Source organism: Juglans microcarpa x Juglans regia, chromosome 7S (assembly GCF_004785595.1).
Source record: "Juglans microcarpa x Juglans regia isolate MS1-56 chromosome 7S, Jm3101_v1.0, whole genome shotgun sequence".
Classification (NCBI taxonomy): domain Eukaryota; kingdom Viridiplantae; phylum Streptophyta; class Magnoliopsida; order Fagales; family Juglandaceae; genus Juglans; species Juglans microcarpa x Juglans regia.
The window spans coordinates 4944172-4961484 of NC_054607.1; the positions used below are offsets into that span (position 1 = coordinate 4944172).

At 35.3% G+C, this 17313-nt stretch overlaps 2 protein-coding genes across 4 annotated transcripts; both read left to right on the plus strand.

Moving 5' to 3' along the window:
- Positions 1 to 5340, plus strand: LOC121240438 (KH domain-containing protein At3g08620-like). Of its 2 annotated transcripts, none has more exons than XM_041137889.1 (7): positions 1 to 686; positions 796 to 884; positions 1513 to 1664; positions 3460 to 3576; positions 3742 to 3858; positions 3981 to 4124; positions 4735 to 5340. In XM_041137889.1, the coding sequence occupies exons 1-7, from the start codon at positions 607 to 609 to the stop codon at positions 4882 to 4884; spliced, it is 849 nt and encodes a 282-aa protein (XP_040993823.1). In that variant the 5' UTR covers positions 1 to 606; the 3' UTR covers positions 4885 to 5340. The 2 variants fall into 2 exon arrangements, with proteins under 2 accessions (XP_040993823.1, XP_040993824.1); XM_041137890.1 differs by having other exon boundaries at positions 201 to 686; positions 800 to 884.
- Positions 5341 to 6337: 997 nt separating this feature from the next.
- LOC121240431 (putative B3 domain-containing protein At5g58280) lies at positions 6338 to 9621 on the plus strand. 2 transcript variants are annotated; one of them, XM_041137879.1, is made up of 8 exons: positions 6338 to 6513; positions 6614 to 6742; positions 6867 to 6932; positions 7041 to 7136; positions 7459 to 7517; positions 7601 to 7760; positions 7924 to 8130; positions 8895 to 9621. In XM_041137879.1, exons 2-8 carry the CDS (start codon positions 6665 to 6667, stop codon positions 9300 to 9302), a joined length of 1074 nt encoding a protein of 357 aa, XP_040993813.1. In that variant the 5' UTR covers positions 6338 to 6513; positions 6614 to 6664; the 3' UTR covers positions 9303 to 9621. The 2 variants fall into 2 exon arrangements, with proteins under 2 accessions (XP_040993813.1, XP_040993812.1); XM_041137878.1 differs by having other exon boundaries at positions 6617 to 6742.
- Positions 9622 to 17313: the final 7692 nt, after the last annotated feature.

The window sequence follows — 17313 nt, forward strand, 5'->3', positions numbered from 1 at the left end:
ACTTGGTATGGCTGAAATGAGAGGATATTTAATTCCTTAATCCTCTTCTTCCATTTTCAATTTTATATTCCAAGGTTTTCAAAAGCCGGGGGGTCAGTCGGTAGAATAAGAGGCGGCCCCACGTTGCATGGCGTCGTTCGTATTTTACCATGATTGAAGGCCTTTTTTTCCACGCGCTCTATAGAGGAGAGAGTGCAGACAATCATTATTAGGTATCAAGCGCTGTTGCTGTCAGTGTCAGGGTGTCAATCCAAGATGTTACACCCAGAAAGCCCTCTCTGCCTTCTGCGTTCGCAATGCAAATAACCTTTCTTTCTTCAGCTTCCCATTTAACATCCATGGAAAACTCTCAACAAATTGAGCCCAACAAAACACCCTCTCAAAACCCTCCTCTATTTAGGACCACCGACCTTACAGTCGAGAAATTTTAGAAGCCTAAAAGATAAAAGGAACAATCTTAGTCGTTTCCTACCTCGTCTCTTCTTCCCCACCATTTACCATCTCAGAGTGGTTTGGTTAATTCCCCAACTTTTGCTTTCTCCTCCTCTCTATAGCCAAAGATTTATTTCTTTCTTTCGTTTGGGGTGGATATATTGTGGAAGATTCATGTCAGGTTTATACGCACAGAATTTCTCCCCCGCAAGAACTCTATCTTCGCATGTAAGAAGCAACCCGGATGTCGACAGGTAAGCTATCAATTCCAAAACTTGATAAGAATTTGACTTTCATGTCCACCCTCCAAAAGCTTTTCGATTATCTCTGGATATTTTGGTTATATGTCGTCGTCTTTTCTAGTCAGTACTTGACTGAGTTGTTATCGGAGCACCAGAAACTTGGACCCTTCATGCAAGTCCTTCCTATCTGTAGTCGGCTCTTGAATCAAGGTTGGCTTTCTGGATCTGTATTTATATCTTCCTTTTCCCGTAGTTCAAATTGAATTCCACGATCCGTCTTGGTCAGTTTTGTAAACATCCATCGTATTTAGCATATTTGTTAGGAACACCCTTGAACCATGTAATGTATAGAATGCTTGAAACAGATACAGGAGGTTTACATATTATTCTACTTGTTTTACTTATAAAAAAAGATATTATTCTACTTGTTTAATGCGGAGAACATGGTTTCTGCAGATTAATAACTGACAAAATTCTTGTAGTATTAGAAATAGAAGGAAAAGAAAAGTAAAATGGTATCTTATTTTCTTAGAGATGGAAACCAAAGTGCAGGTCTGTTGCTCTGCCCACCTTTGGCAATGTTGTCTACCACATCTTTAAAATCGGAATGAGAAACAATTGTGGTGTCTCTCCTCAAATTGATGAAAGATCATTTTTGCTAATGGTCTACATCAGTTTGATTGTTATATTTGGCAGTCTGTAGTCAACTGCTATGATTCTATTATTCCTCCTGTTAGTATGAAATTTGTGACAAATATTTCCACTTTCCGCTGTGGTGATTTGTGTTTTAGATACGAAAAAGTAAAACCTATCATTTCTGTACTCTTTTATGTGACAGAGATCATACGGGTTTCTGGAATGATTCCCAATCATGGGTATACTGACCTTGACAGACTGCAGCGTGGAAGCCCTAGCCATATGGCTTCATCTGATATAATGCCAAATAATAGACTAATGGGTTTCAGTGCTTGGAATGGCCTGCCACACGAAGTAAGAATTTGCAATTCTGTCATTTATCGATACATCCTCTTTCTGATTGCTTTCCCTGAATATGATCAATTCTGTATAGGCCTGTGTATTTTTTTGTGCCATGCATAGAACCATGCCATGCTTGGAATATGAAAGGAAACATGTATAAAGGGCTGAATACTAGCTGTCCGTACAAGTATAACAAAAATGTCAATGTTTTGCACTTCTTGATTTTGACCAGTCGTGTTGGGATAAAACTAGATAGTGCATGGATCACAAGATCACTTGGCTTGATGTTTCTGCTTCCTTTCATCAACCAAATTTGATTATTGGCTCATACAAGAGCTAACTTTTTCTGGTCAATCATCTTTTAGCTCAAAAGTATCAGTTATTTTGTTGCTTGGCAATTCAAGAATTTCTGGTAATCCCCCATTTATTGAGCGCATCAAGCTTGAAGGTCACAACAAGTTATTGCCAATAGTTCTTTTACTTAAGTAGTGTCCTTTCTTTCAAGGTATGCAGTTTTCATTATGTTTCCTGCTCCTAGCAGCTTTGTTTATCACAAGGTAAGAGACTTCTTTCATAATCCCATGATGCTCCCAACCACTCCCCCAGCCCCCCGCACGCTCCTGCATTCACCCCCTCTTCCGGTCAATGTTGAAATAATAAGGGGATGCTTGGGGAATGAGATGAGATGAGAATTTTGTGAATATTAGTGATTGTGAATAATAGTGAAATTGTTTGAGTTACGATATTTTATTGGGTTTTGGGAAAGGAAGAAGAAAAAAATTGAATAAAAATATTATAAAAATTAAAATATTGTTAAGATATAATTTTTTAATATTGTTTTTGTTTTGAGATTTGAAAAAGTTGAATTATTTTTTGTGCTTTGTTTGGAAGTTTGGGAAAGTTGTAATGATTAGGTAATGATTAGATGAAAAAGTTGAAAATTTGAAATTGAAAAGTGTTTATGTTTGAGTGATGCTTGAGAAGGAAATTATGAGAAATTTTGAGATGAGATGAAATGAAACCACTCTATTCCCAAACAACCCCTAAGTTTACAAGATGCTGTATTCTCTGTTCTTAGGGTGTGCATGTAATAAGGGGTTGTTAGGGATGGGGACCAGTGGCTAGGTGTGCTGAGGTTGTGATGAAGGAAAATTGATACATGGGGTTTTTGTCATTTTTTCATTAACTTCCTTTCAAAAAATTACCTTCCAGACCGGAACTTTTTTCCAAGCTTCATCTTTTGGGGTTGTGAAGGTGAATTTCATTGAATCCAATGCATGGGGAATTGCTTATGTGAGAAGCTTTAGAAAATTTAGCTAGAACACAGTATCTTGTTAGCACTCGAACACAGCATTTGATAATTTAACAGGAAGGGAAAAAATCTCAACAAATCCCATGAAACGTCGAAAGACATCGTAAGGATTTTGAAGGTTTGGCTTATGATGGGGCTTGAATGAAAGTGTATGGGGTACTTTATACCGTTCTATCATCAAATTCCTTATTGGATGGCAAAAAGTGATTATCAATTTGTAGCTTTGTAAGATGCTCAAGTTTTCCTTTCTATTGGCTGTACCTACTCCCCATTAACTCCCAACAGCACATAAGTTGGATATTGTATTTTAAAATTACCTGCCCCCTGTTCCTTAATTTAGTTAATGTTCATCACTCAGAGTAACTAGAATGTGGTTTCTCTGCTTCGTTCAAATGTTATTGCTCCTGTACTTAGTTTTTCCATGCTTTCTGCATTTTCTGAACTCATTGTCATTTTTTGTTTACAGTACTAATAGGTTAGTTCTTGATGAAACAGAGATTAGGAGGACCACAAGGACTGAATATGGACTGGAAAGCAGCACCAGCTAGCCCAAGCTCCTATATTGTCAAGAGGGTTTTGCGCTTGGAGATTCCTATGGATAGCTATCCAAATGTAAGCAACATGGATAATGTGTGGATGCATTATGTAACATTGATGCCTCAATTCCTACATTTCTATTGAATGCTTTGAAAGTTAGGAAAATATCTGTGTCCATGTTCCCTGGATGCTTCTGACATGTTATAAGCTTAAGGGTACTAACATTACTCTTCATTTCAGTACAACTTTGTTGGCCGGCTGTTGGGCCCTAGAGGCAATTCACTAAAGCGGGTGGAAACATCTACAGGCTGCCGTGTGTTTATTCGTGGAAAAGGTTCAATAAAAGATCCTGAGAAGGTACTACTTTTACTTCGGCTCATTAGTGGAGATATCCTTTTAGATGATTTCCATGTTTATCCCACCATATATCTATTCGTGGTTCTTTCATTAATCGTTGCCTTTGCTTTTCTATTCTCAAGGAGGAGTCATTAAGGGGAAGACCAGGCTATGAGCATCTGAATGAGCCACTGCACATTTTAATCGAGGCTGAATTACCCGCCAGTGTGATTGATTTACGGTTGAGACAAGCACAAGAAATCTTAGAGGAACTTCTCAAACCTGTGGTATCATTTTTAATTCTCATTTCTTCTTTTAGAGTCTTCAAATACAACGAAATCATGCTCCTTTTATCATAGCAAAAATTATTTTTGTTGTTTGCACATGGTCCATCTGATAGTGTTGGGTGATAGAGAAGAGCAATATTACTAATCAGAAAGACAAAAACACATTGATTGTGAGACTTTCAGCATTATGCGGAAATGTTCTTACTCTTCTACCATCATATGGAATTCAGGATATCTGAACTTAGGGCATCACTACTGACTTTTGGATTATCACAATGTTGTAATTTCTCCTTTGAAGATCTTGTGCAATGTTAGTTTCCACTTACAGTGCACTTGCTTTCACTGTTCAGTTGTGTGTTTACTCATTCTATTAAATATGTCACACAATTAATCAATCAAGTCTTATCTTCCTCGCAACATAGTAACATTTAGCCAGTCCACAATTTTTTTGTATGAAGTGTCCTTTAAATTTGGATGTTCTGGATGAAGAAAGGAATAATTCTTACTCATGCATCATATGCCTTAATGCGTCATTTGTAAAGATTCCTTGCACTGCATAATTACTATTCCCTTATGAGATACTTGGACTTACTCCATTTTTGGCACGCAGGACGAGTCGCAGGATTTTTATAAGACGCAACAGTTGAGGGAACTGGCTGTGCTAAATTCCAATTTTAGAGAGGAGAGCTCTCAACCAAGCGGGAGCATCTCTCCATTCACTTCCAGTGGAATGAAAAGGGCCAAAACTGGTCAATATTGATATAACGAGCTCAACCTTCTACTATGTTTCTCTAGTACACAGTTTGAAGAACTCTTGCCAATTCAGGGCCCTGGTTGCATCTCAGTTCTGTATAGCCACAAAGGGATGGCCTTGCTGATATTTCTGAAGCGTGAAGACGGGTATTTTCCAGTTATACAATCTTTAACAGGGGAGATGAGGGGGAAATTCTTTTTACTTTGTCATTGTTGTTGCTTGCACTTGTAATAGGAAACTTGAAGGTTGACCTGTTTATATCTAACAAGTCCGGACTGTATCACCCATATCACTGGTGCAATATGTGATCTTTTGGGGAGTTGAGATTTAGCTGATTGATTATGGCAAAAAATCGAGAAGTATTCAATTTAGTGAGTCCAGTGACATATATACTACTTGGTGAACTTCACCGGATTTGGGATGAGAGAATGTGCTTATGGTGGACTATATAATAGTTTTTTTAGCAAGGTGGACTAACTTGAACATCTTAGGAAAGCAACTAAGCAAAGACAGACATTTTGGCTTGGAACTAAATTGTGATCCAAAAACCCGATGTTGCAATCTGAAGGACTCAGATTGCATGCAGGAATGCCATCTTTGCATGATATTGACAATGATACGTTACTTTATGTGAGCATTAAAGCTCGGCACAAAACCTACAATAGCTTGCAAGTCATCATCGACATAACATCTAGTGACAGGAGAGAAACTACGAACGACTAAGCAAGACTAGTGTAGGGAACGCAATTTGACCTTAGGCCATCACCTGATAATAAACTTGGACAAAGCAGCAAAGCAATTCATCCTAAAAACCAATCTATCTATATTATGTGAAAAGGAGAGGAGATATGCAAGGCACCCCACTCCACTCAATAAAGCAAGCAAGCACAATACGTTCAGTGTTTTATCTTCTCCACGCCTTCTTCCTATTCTTCTTCCCAAACGAGAGATTGATAACCTCGCAATTTCTTGTTTATAATGTATCTATGCCCTCTAATTTATGGGCAATATGACCTACTGTTGACTACTACTTTTAAAAAATGCTTTGATAACTAGAGTTTTCCAATTTTTTTATTACTACAAGTTAAATTTGATGAATACTTATTGTTATATATATAAAAAAAAAAAGTGTTAAAGAGTTATAAAGAGATCTTACAAAATAAACTCATACATGACTTCATATGATATGCTAGATCTACTTTACAATCTAATGTAATACATTAAACCACGTCAATTTGTATATTTATTTTTGTGAAATTCTATGTGGTTAAAATATTTCTAAAAAAAAAAAATAAAATAAAGTTTAGTGTATTATCCTTGTTTTATCTGAATCTCTAGTATTACTTTTAACTTCAAATCTTTTCAACTTTCGGAAATATATTTTTAGAAAGAACAAAGGAAAAAAAAAGGATTTTAGATTTTGGTTCTTACAGGACACCGTAAATATTTATCGACTTTTAGTAAGAGAAGGCAGCAGTCAAGAGCGAGACAAACATTCGAAAATTCAAACGGGCGCCTTCCTCTAGAGAAGCAAAGAGCTCAAACGGCTCTTGTTCAACACGCGTACGCACAGACACACACACACTCTCTCTCTCCCTCCTTCGCTTCCATTTTAGGGTCGATCGAATATTCCAGGTGAGTTTTCTTTGAAGTTGGTTTGAGTGGATTACTGCATACTTGAATGTATTTCAAAAATGTTCTCTTACACTATTGTTCTGTTCTTTTTGTGTTAAAGTAGTGATTTCAAAAGGTCTGGCTTTTCTGAACCCCTCGCTAGCTACCAAACATGGCAAAGGGTCGCATCTCTAACAAGTACGAAGCAGCTCGCAACCAACAAGTTGAACTCAACAAAAAGAAATTTCAGGTCTTTTTAGCTACATTAACTCTTGATGCCCACACTCTTAATCCAGTACCGATCGTTTATTAAAAAAAAAAAACTATCACATTGTTGTCAATAGAATTTGCATTTAATTTGTGTTTTTCTTAAGGATTTGGGAATTTTAAAGACGTCAAAAAGTTTGGCTGCCCTATCAAATTCTGAGAAAAAGTCCAAGGTAAAGCTGATTTTTCCTCCTCTGTTCAGTCATATGCATATTTGGCAAGAATCACAAGATCGAATCACCTTTTGGCTGACATTGATGTATCACTTTCTTATGGCGCAGCAACATTCTCCAAAACCCAAATCGAAGACTACTTATGTATCTGAACCAAGACGCTCCACCCGTGCACGTAACCCAGTTCCTTCGTATCGTGATGATGTAAGTAATCATATCGAGGCAGTAGATGGAAGGACGAAATAGTGGGTGAAATTTGGTTTTACAATGTTAAGACATACTTATTTTTGGGTAAATAAATTCTTAAGGCGTTGGGATTGTTAAAGACATGCTTCGATACAACCATTGCTAAAGAATTGTATTCTATGATGACACATTAGGCATGGTAATGGGCCTTATGAGGGGGAAACACCATCTAAAAACTTCAAGTGCTGCTTCATATGCACCACTTCTATAATAGTCCTTTCTCTTATATTAGTCTAGTCTGACATGTGAAGAAGTTAAGGTTCTTTGGCTGCCATTACAGGTTGGCATAGACCTTCCACCTTTGCGCAAGAGGTCGAGGGTGTCAAATTCATGGGGAAGGTGGATTTCGTTATTTTTGGAGAACTAGTCTTACTTTCTTACATTCCTTTAAAAATGCTGGAAATAATGTTGTGCTCTTTCAGCTATCTTGCAAGGCCATTGGATGAAGTCAGGGAAGCTTCTCAAGAAGAAAGAGATCGAGCCTTTGAGGCTGCACTGGAGCTCCAAAGCAAGCTAGACGCTGGAAGTCCATCTTTCGTCAAATCAATGGTCCGGTCTCATGTTTATAGCTGTTTTTGGTTGGTATGTGGCAATTGAGGCAGTTTATGGTCTTCTTATCTTAATTATGCTTTATCTAATTTTTATGCAACATATGCAAGGAAGGGTTCGATGTAGCTTCTGAAGCTAACTTCTTGATAGTTCAGTGGATAAGTAGTTGAACTATATATTTTGCTTTTACTACTAGGGCCTTCCTTCAAAATTCTGTGAGGATCATCTTCCAAAAACATTGTTGGATATGGTATTAGTGGATGAAAATAGTGTGGAATTCGAGGCTACATACATTGGCAAAAGATCTGGGCTTAGTGGTGGCTGGAGAGCATTTGCACTGGACCATAAGCTGGATGATGGTGATGCACTGGTATTTGAATTGTTTGAGCCAACAAGATTTAAGGTAGGACTAAAAATCAGTGAGGTTAATCTTGTAAGAGTGGCATGCTTGTATTTTACAATCATTATCGGATTTGACTGTCTAGGTAGCTGTACAAAGCATTAATCTGGTAGTAGCATGTCACGCAAATTTAGTCATAGCATATATCTTTTAGGCGTTTACCTGCCAGGACAAATTCTACCCTCTACATAAATCTTCTATGTTGGCTTGCAATACAAAAGCATGTACTCGTGCATGTGCACATATATTATACAAAAATACCGTTATCAGTTTGCACTCCCATTCTATCCCCTGGTTGTGATAGCCAAAACCACTGCAGAATTCTTCTTGAATCCCTAGAGGCTTCAAATTTCCATATAGACTTGTTTTAGGTGGGCCAGAATTTCAGCCTGAGTTTGTGGTTTTACAGTATCCGGTTTAATATTTCTCTTTCTTGCCATGTCATGGAATTAGGTCGATCCAATAACTTGTTTGATCCCAAATTTTTTAGCTGCACACTAGTGTCTTGCTGTACACAATTTTTGCATTATAATATGTGAACTATGTTGTTTCAGCTTCTCGGTTGCTATCTTGACTCACCTAAAAGCTTTTCTGAATTACTGAATGTAAAGTCAGCATTCCCATTTCTGTATTTTCTTCATTTGATAGTTTCAAGTACACAAAATTATGACATGTAAAGGCGAAGGCAACATCAGTTTGTGCATTTATTATGAAATTGTACCAGTTTTTTTTTTTTTTTCTAAAAATATATTGTAAAACCACTGCAGATATACATAGTTAAAGCATTTCCGGTTTCAGTTCAAGAGCAAAGTGAAGACACAATGAACAAAGAAGGTATTTCAGCTGCTCAAACAACATCCAAGACGGGCACGAAGCGTGACTTGCAACCAAATCGGACACAAACGTCAAGGAAAGCTGTGGTAAATGCAAATAATGAACTGGCACATCTTCAAAAGCTTCAACCAGAGAGTGAAACAAATAGCGAAGACAAGTCACGAGATGAGAATCTACTTAAAAAGAATGGATTTGGTTCTCAAAGAATTCAAAAGAAAGGTAAATCAGCAGGGAGTAGTGAAATCAAGAAGCATGAAATAGTTGAGAACACTGATAGATGTGCTTCTGGGAGAACTAGAAAGAAACCTGCCCCAAAGCTTTTAAGAAAGAAAGTATATTAACTAGGAGAGAAACAAGGCTTCATTGTCTTCCTCTGCTATGCAATCTCAGTAAGTTTAATGGGTCAGGAGATTATAATGCCAACGAAAGGAAAATTTGGCTATTTCTTTTTGCTTTGTAATGCCTTAATGATCTCTGAGCTCTTTGACTCTTGTAAACCCTTTGAACTCCTAGACTTCTGAAAGTTGACAAGTAATTGACAAGTAATATTAATACTAATGGAATCATGTTCTAGTGAATGTTGCTAGAAAATGTGGTTATTTCGTAATGAACTGTTCACAGACATTGATAATATTAATGGATGCGTCTGCTTTCATGGCTTAATGGTGGACAGGTTGTCTTTTCCTTAAGAGGGGGGAAGAGTAGGGAAAATCTTAATCGAGTGGAGATATATGGCTGTCAGTTTAATACAGGCATATATTAGAGTTCACTCAGCAACTGAAGGTTAGAAAATAGAACAGCTGCTCTTTCGGTTAGTAATCAAAAGATTCAAAACTCATATGCCAACAGTAGAACAAATTTTATTAAGCAAATATTTTGTCAAGAACACATCCTAAGCAGTAGCGTGCAGAAATGCTCTTCCCGGTAGACGGTTTGCTAAAGGTCCATGGCATCCGAGAAGCTGCAAGTTTGAGAAAACAATGTTAGTACAACAACCATTATCTTATTAGATAATCATTTACAACAACCACATGTTTAATTCGCATTCACTATCGAATAAGCTTTCTTATTAGGTTTCGGTCCTAAATTGTATATGTGATATTCCATTATGATTGATAAGGGTATTTTACGTTGTTTGGGAATGAGGAGTTCTTACTTTTTATAATAATTTCAATAAGGCTCCGATTGTACCGTTGACTAATCATTTTGAAATATAGGCCCAGATATGGCTTGGACCTCCCATAAGGCGTTAGAAATAGTATCAAAGAACATTCTAACAAAAAATATAGGACTTGAGTCGTGTCACCTATGACGAACTAGAATTAGGGTGGGAGATTGTAATACCTCATACTGATGGTATAGGCCCAAATGTGGCTTGGGGCTCCCTTGGAGCGTTTCTCAAAGACTTACCTCTTTTGTTTTCGGAGATGAGTTGAGATAAAAGTTAAAAATTGAATAATATATTGTTAAAATATATTTTTTTAATATTATTTTTGTTTTGAAATTTGAAAAATTGAATTCTTTATACTATTTTATGTGAAAATTTTATAAAGTTATAATTGTTAGATGAGGTGAAATGAGATTATAGATGTAAGAGTTTGGCTAGGACTAGGTGACTAAGTTGATAAGTTTTGATAGGATTAGGTGATTAAAATGATAGAATTTATCCTATCATTAAGTTGGTAATTTTGGATAATGTAAATTATTTATTGACTTTATCTATAACAATATTAAGTTTATTTAGGAGGTATTAGAGGTTGTTTAGATAATTCATACGTGAAAAAATCAAGTCCCAAGGAATCTGCACTTATCCAGAGAAGAGGTTGATTTGAAATCTATTACTGCAGTGAAGAGTTATCGCGAAATGTTAGCATTCCGTTAGGAGACGATTTCGTGACCATCAACAGAGTCTTACTGCAGATCAAATTGTTACCAGATTCATTCCGTCAGCAGAGTCCTACTACAGATCAAACTTCTATCATATTTGTTCCATCAGCAGAATCCTACTGCAATTGGAATTAATTTTCAGATTGTTTATTTAAGGGATCCTATTGATTAGGATCAGTAGAGATTCATATCTAAATATTTTCTATAGCACTTTACAGTGCATATCTAGGTGAGAAAATTCCTTAGAAAATTTTCATATTGTTCCTCTCAAAGAGTGTGATCGTGCTCCATGTTGGATAATTGATTGGTTGAGTTTCAGCCACTGGAGTTCCAGGAAAAAAATCAATGTTTGAAGATCATCAGAGGTTCTGGCTGCTACTGTAGTAGAAGACAAATGGATCATTTGTCTGGCAAGTAAGAGTGTCAATTTACAAATGTTTTATAATTGATTTTCAAATAATAAAATTGATTTTTATGGGTTTGGTTGTCCTGTAGGGTTTTACCTTTAAAAAGTTCTTTAAAGAGTTTCCATTCGATACCAATCTTGGTGTTACGAACTTCGTTTATTTTATATTATTGCTTAATGAATAAATTAATTGCATGCTTGACGACTAATCAATTTGTTGAGTGAATTGGTAGATATTTTCGCTGTGTTATATGGGTACTTGAGTACTTTCAATTGGCATCAGAGTGTGGTTCACTCATTCGAGTGTGATCCTTGTCTCCCTGTAAATCATGTCGTCGTCGTTATATGTTCCACTATACTTTGATGGAGAAAACTATGCATATTGAAAAGTTAGTATGAAGGTTTTTCTCAAATCTTTGGATGAACGTGTGTTGTATGCAGTTGAATGAGGATGGACTAAGCCCAAAACATCTCTTGATGCTTAGACAAGAGATGAGATCACCAACTCTAATTGGAATAACAAAGGACTTAATGTTATCTTCATGGCTGTATCTCCCGATGAATTTAAAAGAATCTCAATGTATAAGATTGCTAAAGAAGTATGAGAGATCTTGGAGTTTACACATGAGGGAACAAAGATTGTAAAAAATTCAAAATTACAGTTGCTAACCTCAAAATTTGAGGAGATTAAAATGCTAGAAAATGAGAGCTTTAACGATTTTTATGCTAGACTTAATGACATTGTTAATTCTAGGTACAATCTTGGAGAGAAGGTGGAGGAGGTACAATCTTGGAGAGAAGGTGGAGGAGGTATGAGTTGTGAGAAAAATTCTGAGATCCTTGCCTGAAAGGCTTCGACCAAAGGTGACAACCATAGAAGAAATCAAAGACAGACACAATTCGGGTAGAAGAACTGGTAGGTTCTTTACAAACTTATGAATCTACTCTTCCACAACAGAAGAAAAGTAAGTCCATTGCACTCAAAACTACTAAAGAAGAAAATCAGTCTGATGATGAAGATTTGTGTAATAATGACTCAGACTTGTGGCCAGAAAATTAAAAAAATTCATGTTTTAATAAAAAAAATTCTGGTAAATGGAAAAAAGGTAAGAATTTTCCTAAAAATAACGAATCTGAAAAGTGGAATAAAGAAAAAACTGAGTTTAAAGATAGAGTCCAATGTCATGATTGCACTGGTTTTGGTCACATAAAAATTAAGTGTCCAAATTTTAAAAGAAAAGCAAAAGCTTTGAATACTACTCTAAGTGATGATTTTGACTCTGAAAGTTCAGATACATCCTCTGATAATGAAATTGCCTTTATTGTTTTTTCTTCTTTTGTTACTGATTATGATGACATGAGCAAACTACATGTTGAAGACAGTGTGGTTGCTTGTGTTACTGACTCTGATGTTGCCACAGAAGTTGCTGATCAAGATTTAAGTGTGCATGAAGCATATGAGAATTTAAGTGAAACATTTGTGAAAATCTAAAAGGTAAATAAGAAGCTGTACAAAAATCTAACCACCATAGAGAGTGAGAAAACAGTTTGGTGGAAGCATTGAAAGTGACGAAACTAAAAGTGACAAAGCTACGCGCACAGAAAGAGGTGCTTGAAAAGAAGTTAGCAGCTTGTCAGGAAGTCAAAGAAAAGACTCCCACTCAAAAACTCAATGAACTACTGAAAGTTCAAAGAGATAGCTCCGATCGCACGGGTTTAGGGTATATGACTTCCCAAGGCATGGAGCTTAAAGCCTTATCATCCGCTACCATTTCATCAAAATGTATCATTTTTATTAAATGAATTCGAGATGAAGAAGTTTCAAAGAAAGTTGTGTCTAAAACTCATGTTTCAAGAGCCTTACATGATAGATCAATAACAAAGAAGCCTAACCAAGGTAAGTCCAAAGGTAAGTTTATTCCTAATTGTCATCATTGTGGTATTCTTGGCCATATAATGCCATATTGCTTTAACTTAAATAAAGTGAAGAAAAATGAAGGAAAGTTAAAAATGAAGGGGAAGACTCTAAAAAATCAAGTTGATAAAATGAGTCAACAAATCTTCACAACTCTAAAAGCTTGGTGAACTAGGAGAATTTTATCTTCACAATAAATAAAAGATCATACAAAGTGGTGTTGACGAAAAGAATATACCAAAATTTAAGTTGGTGGTCAAAGAAGATGTTGTGTCACGTTAATTGATCGGACCACTTGCATGTTCTTATATTCATTGCATTTTATTTTATTAGTCTAGGACATGCATTTTATTTTTCTGTTTTTAATTGTTTCTGTTTTCAATTTTTTAAATAAGAAAAATAATATAACAAAAATTTATGGTTTGTTTCTAATTTGTTTTTGGAAGTGCATGCTTGATATATCAAAGTTTTGAGCACATGTTCTCACAAAATAAATTTTTAAATTTATGCATCTCTCTACTTTGTGCAGTTCACTTTGTGCATACTAACCCTTGGGTCATTTTGACAAAGTTCATTTACAAAGCACTGTGAGATACTTATGTGTATGCACCTTATAATTAAGTTCTATATTTATTGAGATGCTCACCATAGAGAGAGTCCATGCTTTGAATTGACTAATACTAGTTGAACCTAGTACAATAATAAAGAGATATTCCCTTGTCAAACACAAATAGTTGATCCATATAGAAAAATTCAGTGTTATATCATTACGAAAAAAGACAAACACCATACACTAATCTATCCCTTAAATCCTTATAGAAAGAATCGTGGCTCAAATCATTGTGGAAAAAGATAAGCAAAAAAAATGGACATAAAAGGGGTTGTGCAAATTAGTATTTGGAGGAGATACTCATGTATCTAGGCCCTAGCGTAAAGTTTGACTTTTGAAGTAAGTGACAAACTCTTAATAGCATCTATAAGAAGAAAATACTCATGAATAATATTATCAAAAATATATTGAAAAGAAAAAGAAATAAAGAGTAACTTTTCTATATAAGTTTGCTCACTCATACACTCACATGAATTTTGACATTGATGATCTTATGAGGTGTGAACATCCGTAATGATTGTTGCAAATAAAAGGGTGTATTCTATTGAATTCTTTTTTTGTGAGTGAAACTATGTTTTGAACTAAGATGCATTTGTGCAAGTTACTTGCTCTATTGCTTATATATATAAAAATAAAAATTTTGTTAAATTTATTTATTTATTTATTTTGGTTTATATAAAATAAATTTGAAAATATAAAATATATTGAGGTATGGTCAGTGTTGGCACTCTTTTTGCATTTGCTGCATAAGTCCCAGTGGTGGGTCTCTGTTTTGCTTCTAAATTCTAGGGGGACTCTATCGGGAAATCACCCAGATACAAGACACTCTCCATTCTCAAAGCCTAGCCATAACCCACTTCACACTTATCATGTCGATTTTAACCTAATGTCCACCAAGTGTTTGTTTTTATCTTTCAACCAAGTTACTTTATTTATTTTGTCGTGATTTTACTTGTATGCATACTCATACATCAGGTTCATTTAATTCATGAAAAGTTGAGGCACATGAGAGTTGTTTATCATGTCTTTCTTAGTCTCTTCATCTCGGATCATATAAGTGGTATTTATTATCTTATAAATATTGTCAGATTAGTGACAAAAAGAGAGAGATTTAAATGTGTTGTTGAGAGGAAGTTAAAAGAGTTGAGAGAGAGTTGAATGAATAAGTGAAATAAGTGTATTGCTGAAAGAAAATAATAATAAAAAAAGGGCTAGATTGAGGGGGAGCAGCAAAATATTGAGGAGGAGAACTAAGTACTGAACATAGTTATTGATGATGACTAGAGCACTATTTTAGTAGGTTTAGATTACGTCTAACCTTTGATTTTGTTGAGACTAATTTCAAATAATGTTCTATGTCATTTTTTCTCATTCTCTATTAAGATTTTCTTCACGAGATCTTGGTCTGCTAGTTGATTTTCTCTCATGTACACACTACATTCATCAAGTTGATTTTGTCACCAATCCGTCGAAGGGGGAGATTATAGATGCAAGACATTCCTCAATTTGACTTTGTCGCCAATCTGCCAAAGGGAGAAATTGTAGATGTAAAAGTTTGGTTAGGGCTAGGTAACTAAGTTGATAAGTTTTGATAGGATTAGGTGATTAAAATGATAAAGTTTATCCTATCATTAAGTTGGTAATTTTGGATGAATGTAAATTATTTATTGACTTTATTTATAACAATATTAAGTTTATCTAGAAAGTATTAGAGATTGTTTAGATAAGTCATAAGTGAAAAAATCGAGTCCTAAGGAATCTACATTTATCTAGATAAAAGGCTGATCTGAAATCTGTTACTGCAGTGAAGAGTTATCACAAAATGTCAACATTCCATTAGAAGACGACTTCGCGACCGTTAGTAGAGTCCTACTACAGATCAAATTGTTACTAGACTCATTCCGTCAGCAGAGTTCTACTACAGATCGAACACCTATCATATTTGTTCTATCAACATAATCCTACTGCAATTGGAATTGATTTTCAAATTGTTTATTTAAGGGATCCTATTGGTTAGGATCAGTAGAAATTCATATCTAAATATTTTCTAAAGCACTTTACAGTGCATATCTTGGTGAGAAAATTTCTTAGAGAATTTTCATATTATTTCTCTCAAAGAGTGTGATCGTGCTCCATGTTGGAGAATTGATTGGTCGAGTTTCAGCTACTGGAGTTCCAGGAGAAAAGCCAATGTTTGAAAATCGTTAGAGGTTTTGGTTGCTACTGCGATAGAAGACAAATGACCTGAGTCATTTGTCTGGTCAAGTAAGAGTGTCAATTGACAAAGGTTTTGTAATTGAATTTTACTTGTAATTGATTTTCAAATAATAAAATTGACTTTTCTGGATTTGGTTGCCCCGAAAGGTTTTACCTTAAAAGAGTTCTTTAAAGGGTTTCCCTTCGATACCAATCTTGATGTTATGCATTTTGTTTATTTTATTTTATATTATTTCTTAATTAATAAATTAATTGCATGCTTACGACTAACCAATTTATTGAGTGAATTAGTAGATATTTTTGCTGTATTACAGGAGTACTTGAGTAATTTCAGATATGAATTAAAAAAATTTATGAAAACAAACGAGGTTGTCCCCAAAACCTCAATGTCATATCTATCACTCAGCTTGCCTTTGGGTTCACAACCTATCAGCCTATGGTGCCTAATGAATTAAAAAACCATTAATCCATTGAATCAAATGGGTTCATGAAATCCCCAACTTTGATGCAATATCCCAACGACCACCCTTGACAAACAGACAGAAACATGAGCATCCATTTGATTTCATTTTGTACATAAAATGGGCATATAAAATACATCCATTTATTCAATTATGAGCTATTAACAATAAATAAATAAAAATCCACAAAGCCTACTAACAAAAGGAACAAAAAAAGCTCCATCACAATAAAACAGCAAAAACAATTAAGTGAGAGAAATAAAATTTAAAACTAAACGGTTAACGCTATATACGGTCCTAGAGTGTGCAGTCTCCGCGTATTTCTTTTGAAAAAAAATAAGAGTCACCATTAAAAAAATAATTTTTACATGTGGCTCTCAAATTTATCTATTTTGTTTCTAAAGTGAGTATGCGGAGACTGCTCAGGACTTTAAATAATAAATATCATTTCTCAAATGACAATTTGCCACATCAAAATTTAACAAACTAGAAAATGCTTCATAAAAAATGCATCGAGAATGACTCACTTCGAGGGGAGCAACTTCCAACAGAGAAGAAGAAGAAGAAGATGATCAAAAGGGAAATAAAATTTTGTTTAGATTCTGCTTACGCCCCACAAGAGGGATGTTCCTACATATAATAACAAACCCCTTAACTAACTCATGGGACAAGGGCCAACACACTAAAACAAAAGTAAAATAACATAAGCCTAACATATCTATCAAAATAAGAAATGGGTCATTGCCCAAACGACAATAACATGCAAATGAAAGAGATGACCACAGGCCAACACTAAACCCACAGGCTGAGCCCAACTACTAAACTCTTAATACCCAACCTAAGTCCACTATGACTT

Coding starts and splice junctions, on each gene's coding strand:
- LOC121240438 (XM_041137889.1), top strand. CDS start 607: ATGTCAGGTTTATACGCACAGAATTTCTCCCCCGCAAGAACTCTATCT. Junction 885..1,512: donor TAGTCGGCTCTTGAATCAAG/GTTGGCTTTCTG, acceptor TTTATGTGACAG/AGATCATACGGGTTTCTGGA. Junction 1,665..3,459: donor GGAATGGCCTGCCACACGAA/GTAAGAATTTGC, acceptor TTGATGAAACAG/AGATTAGGAGGACCACAAGG.
- LOC121240431 (XM_041137879.1), top strand. CDS start 6,665: ATGGCAAAGGGTCGCATCTCTAACAAGTACGAAGCAGCTCGCAACCAA. Junction 6,743..6,866: donor TCAACAAAAAGAAATTTCAG/GTCTTTTTAGCT, acceptor GTTTTTCTTAAG/GATTTGGGAATTTTAAAGAC. Junction 6,933..7,040: donor ATTCTGAGAAAAAGTCCAAG/GTAAAGCTGATT, acceptor CTTATGGCGCAG/CAACATTCTCCAAAACCCAA.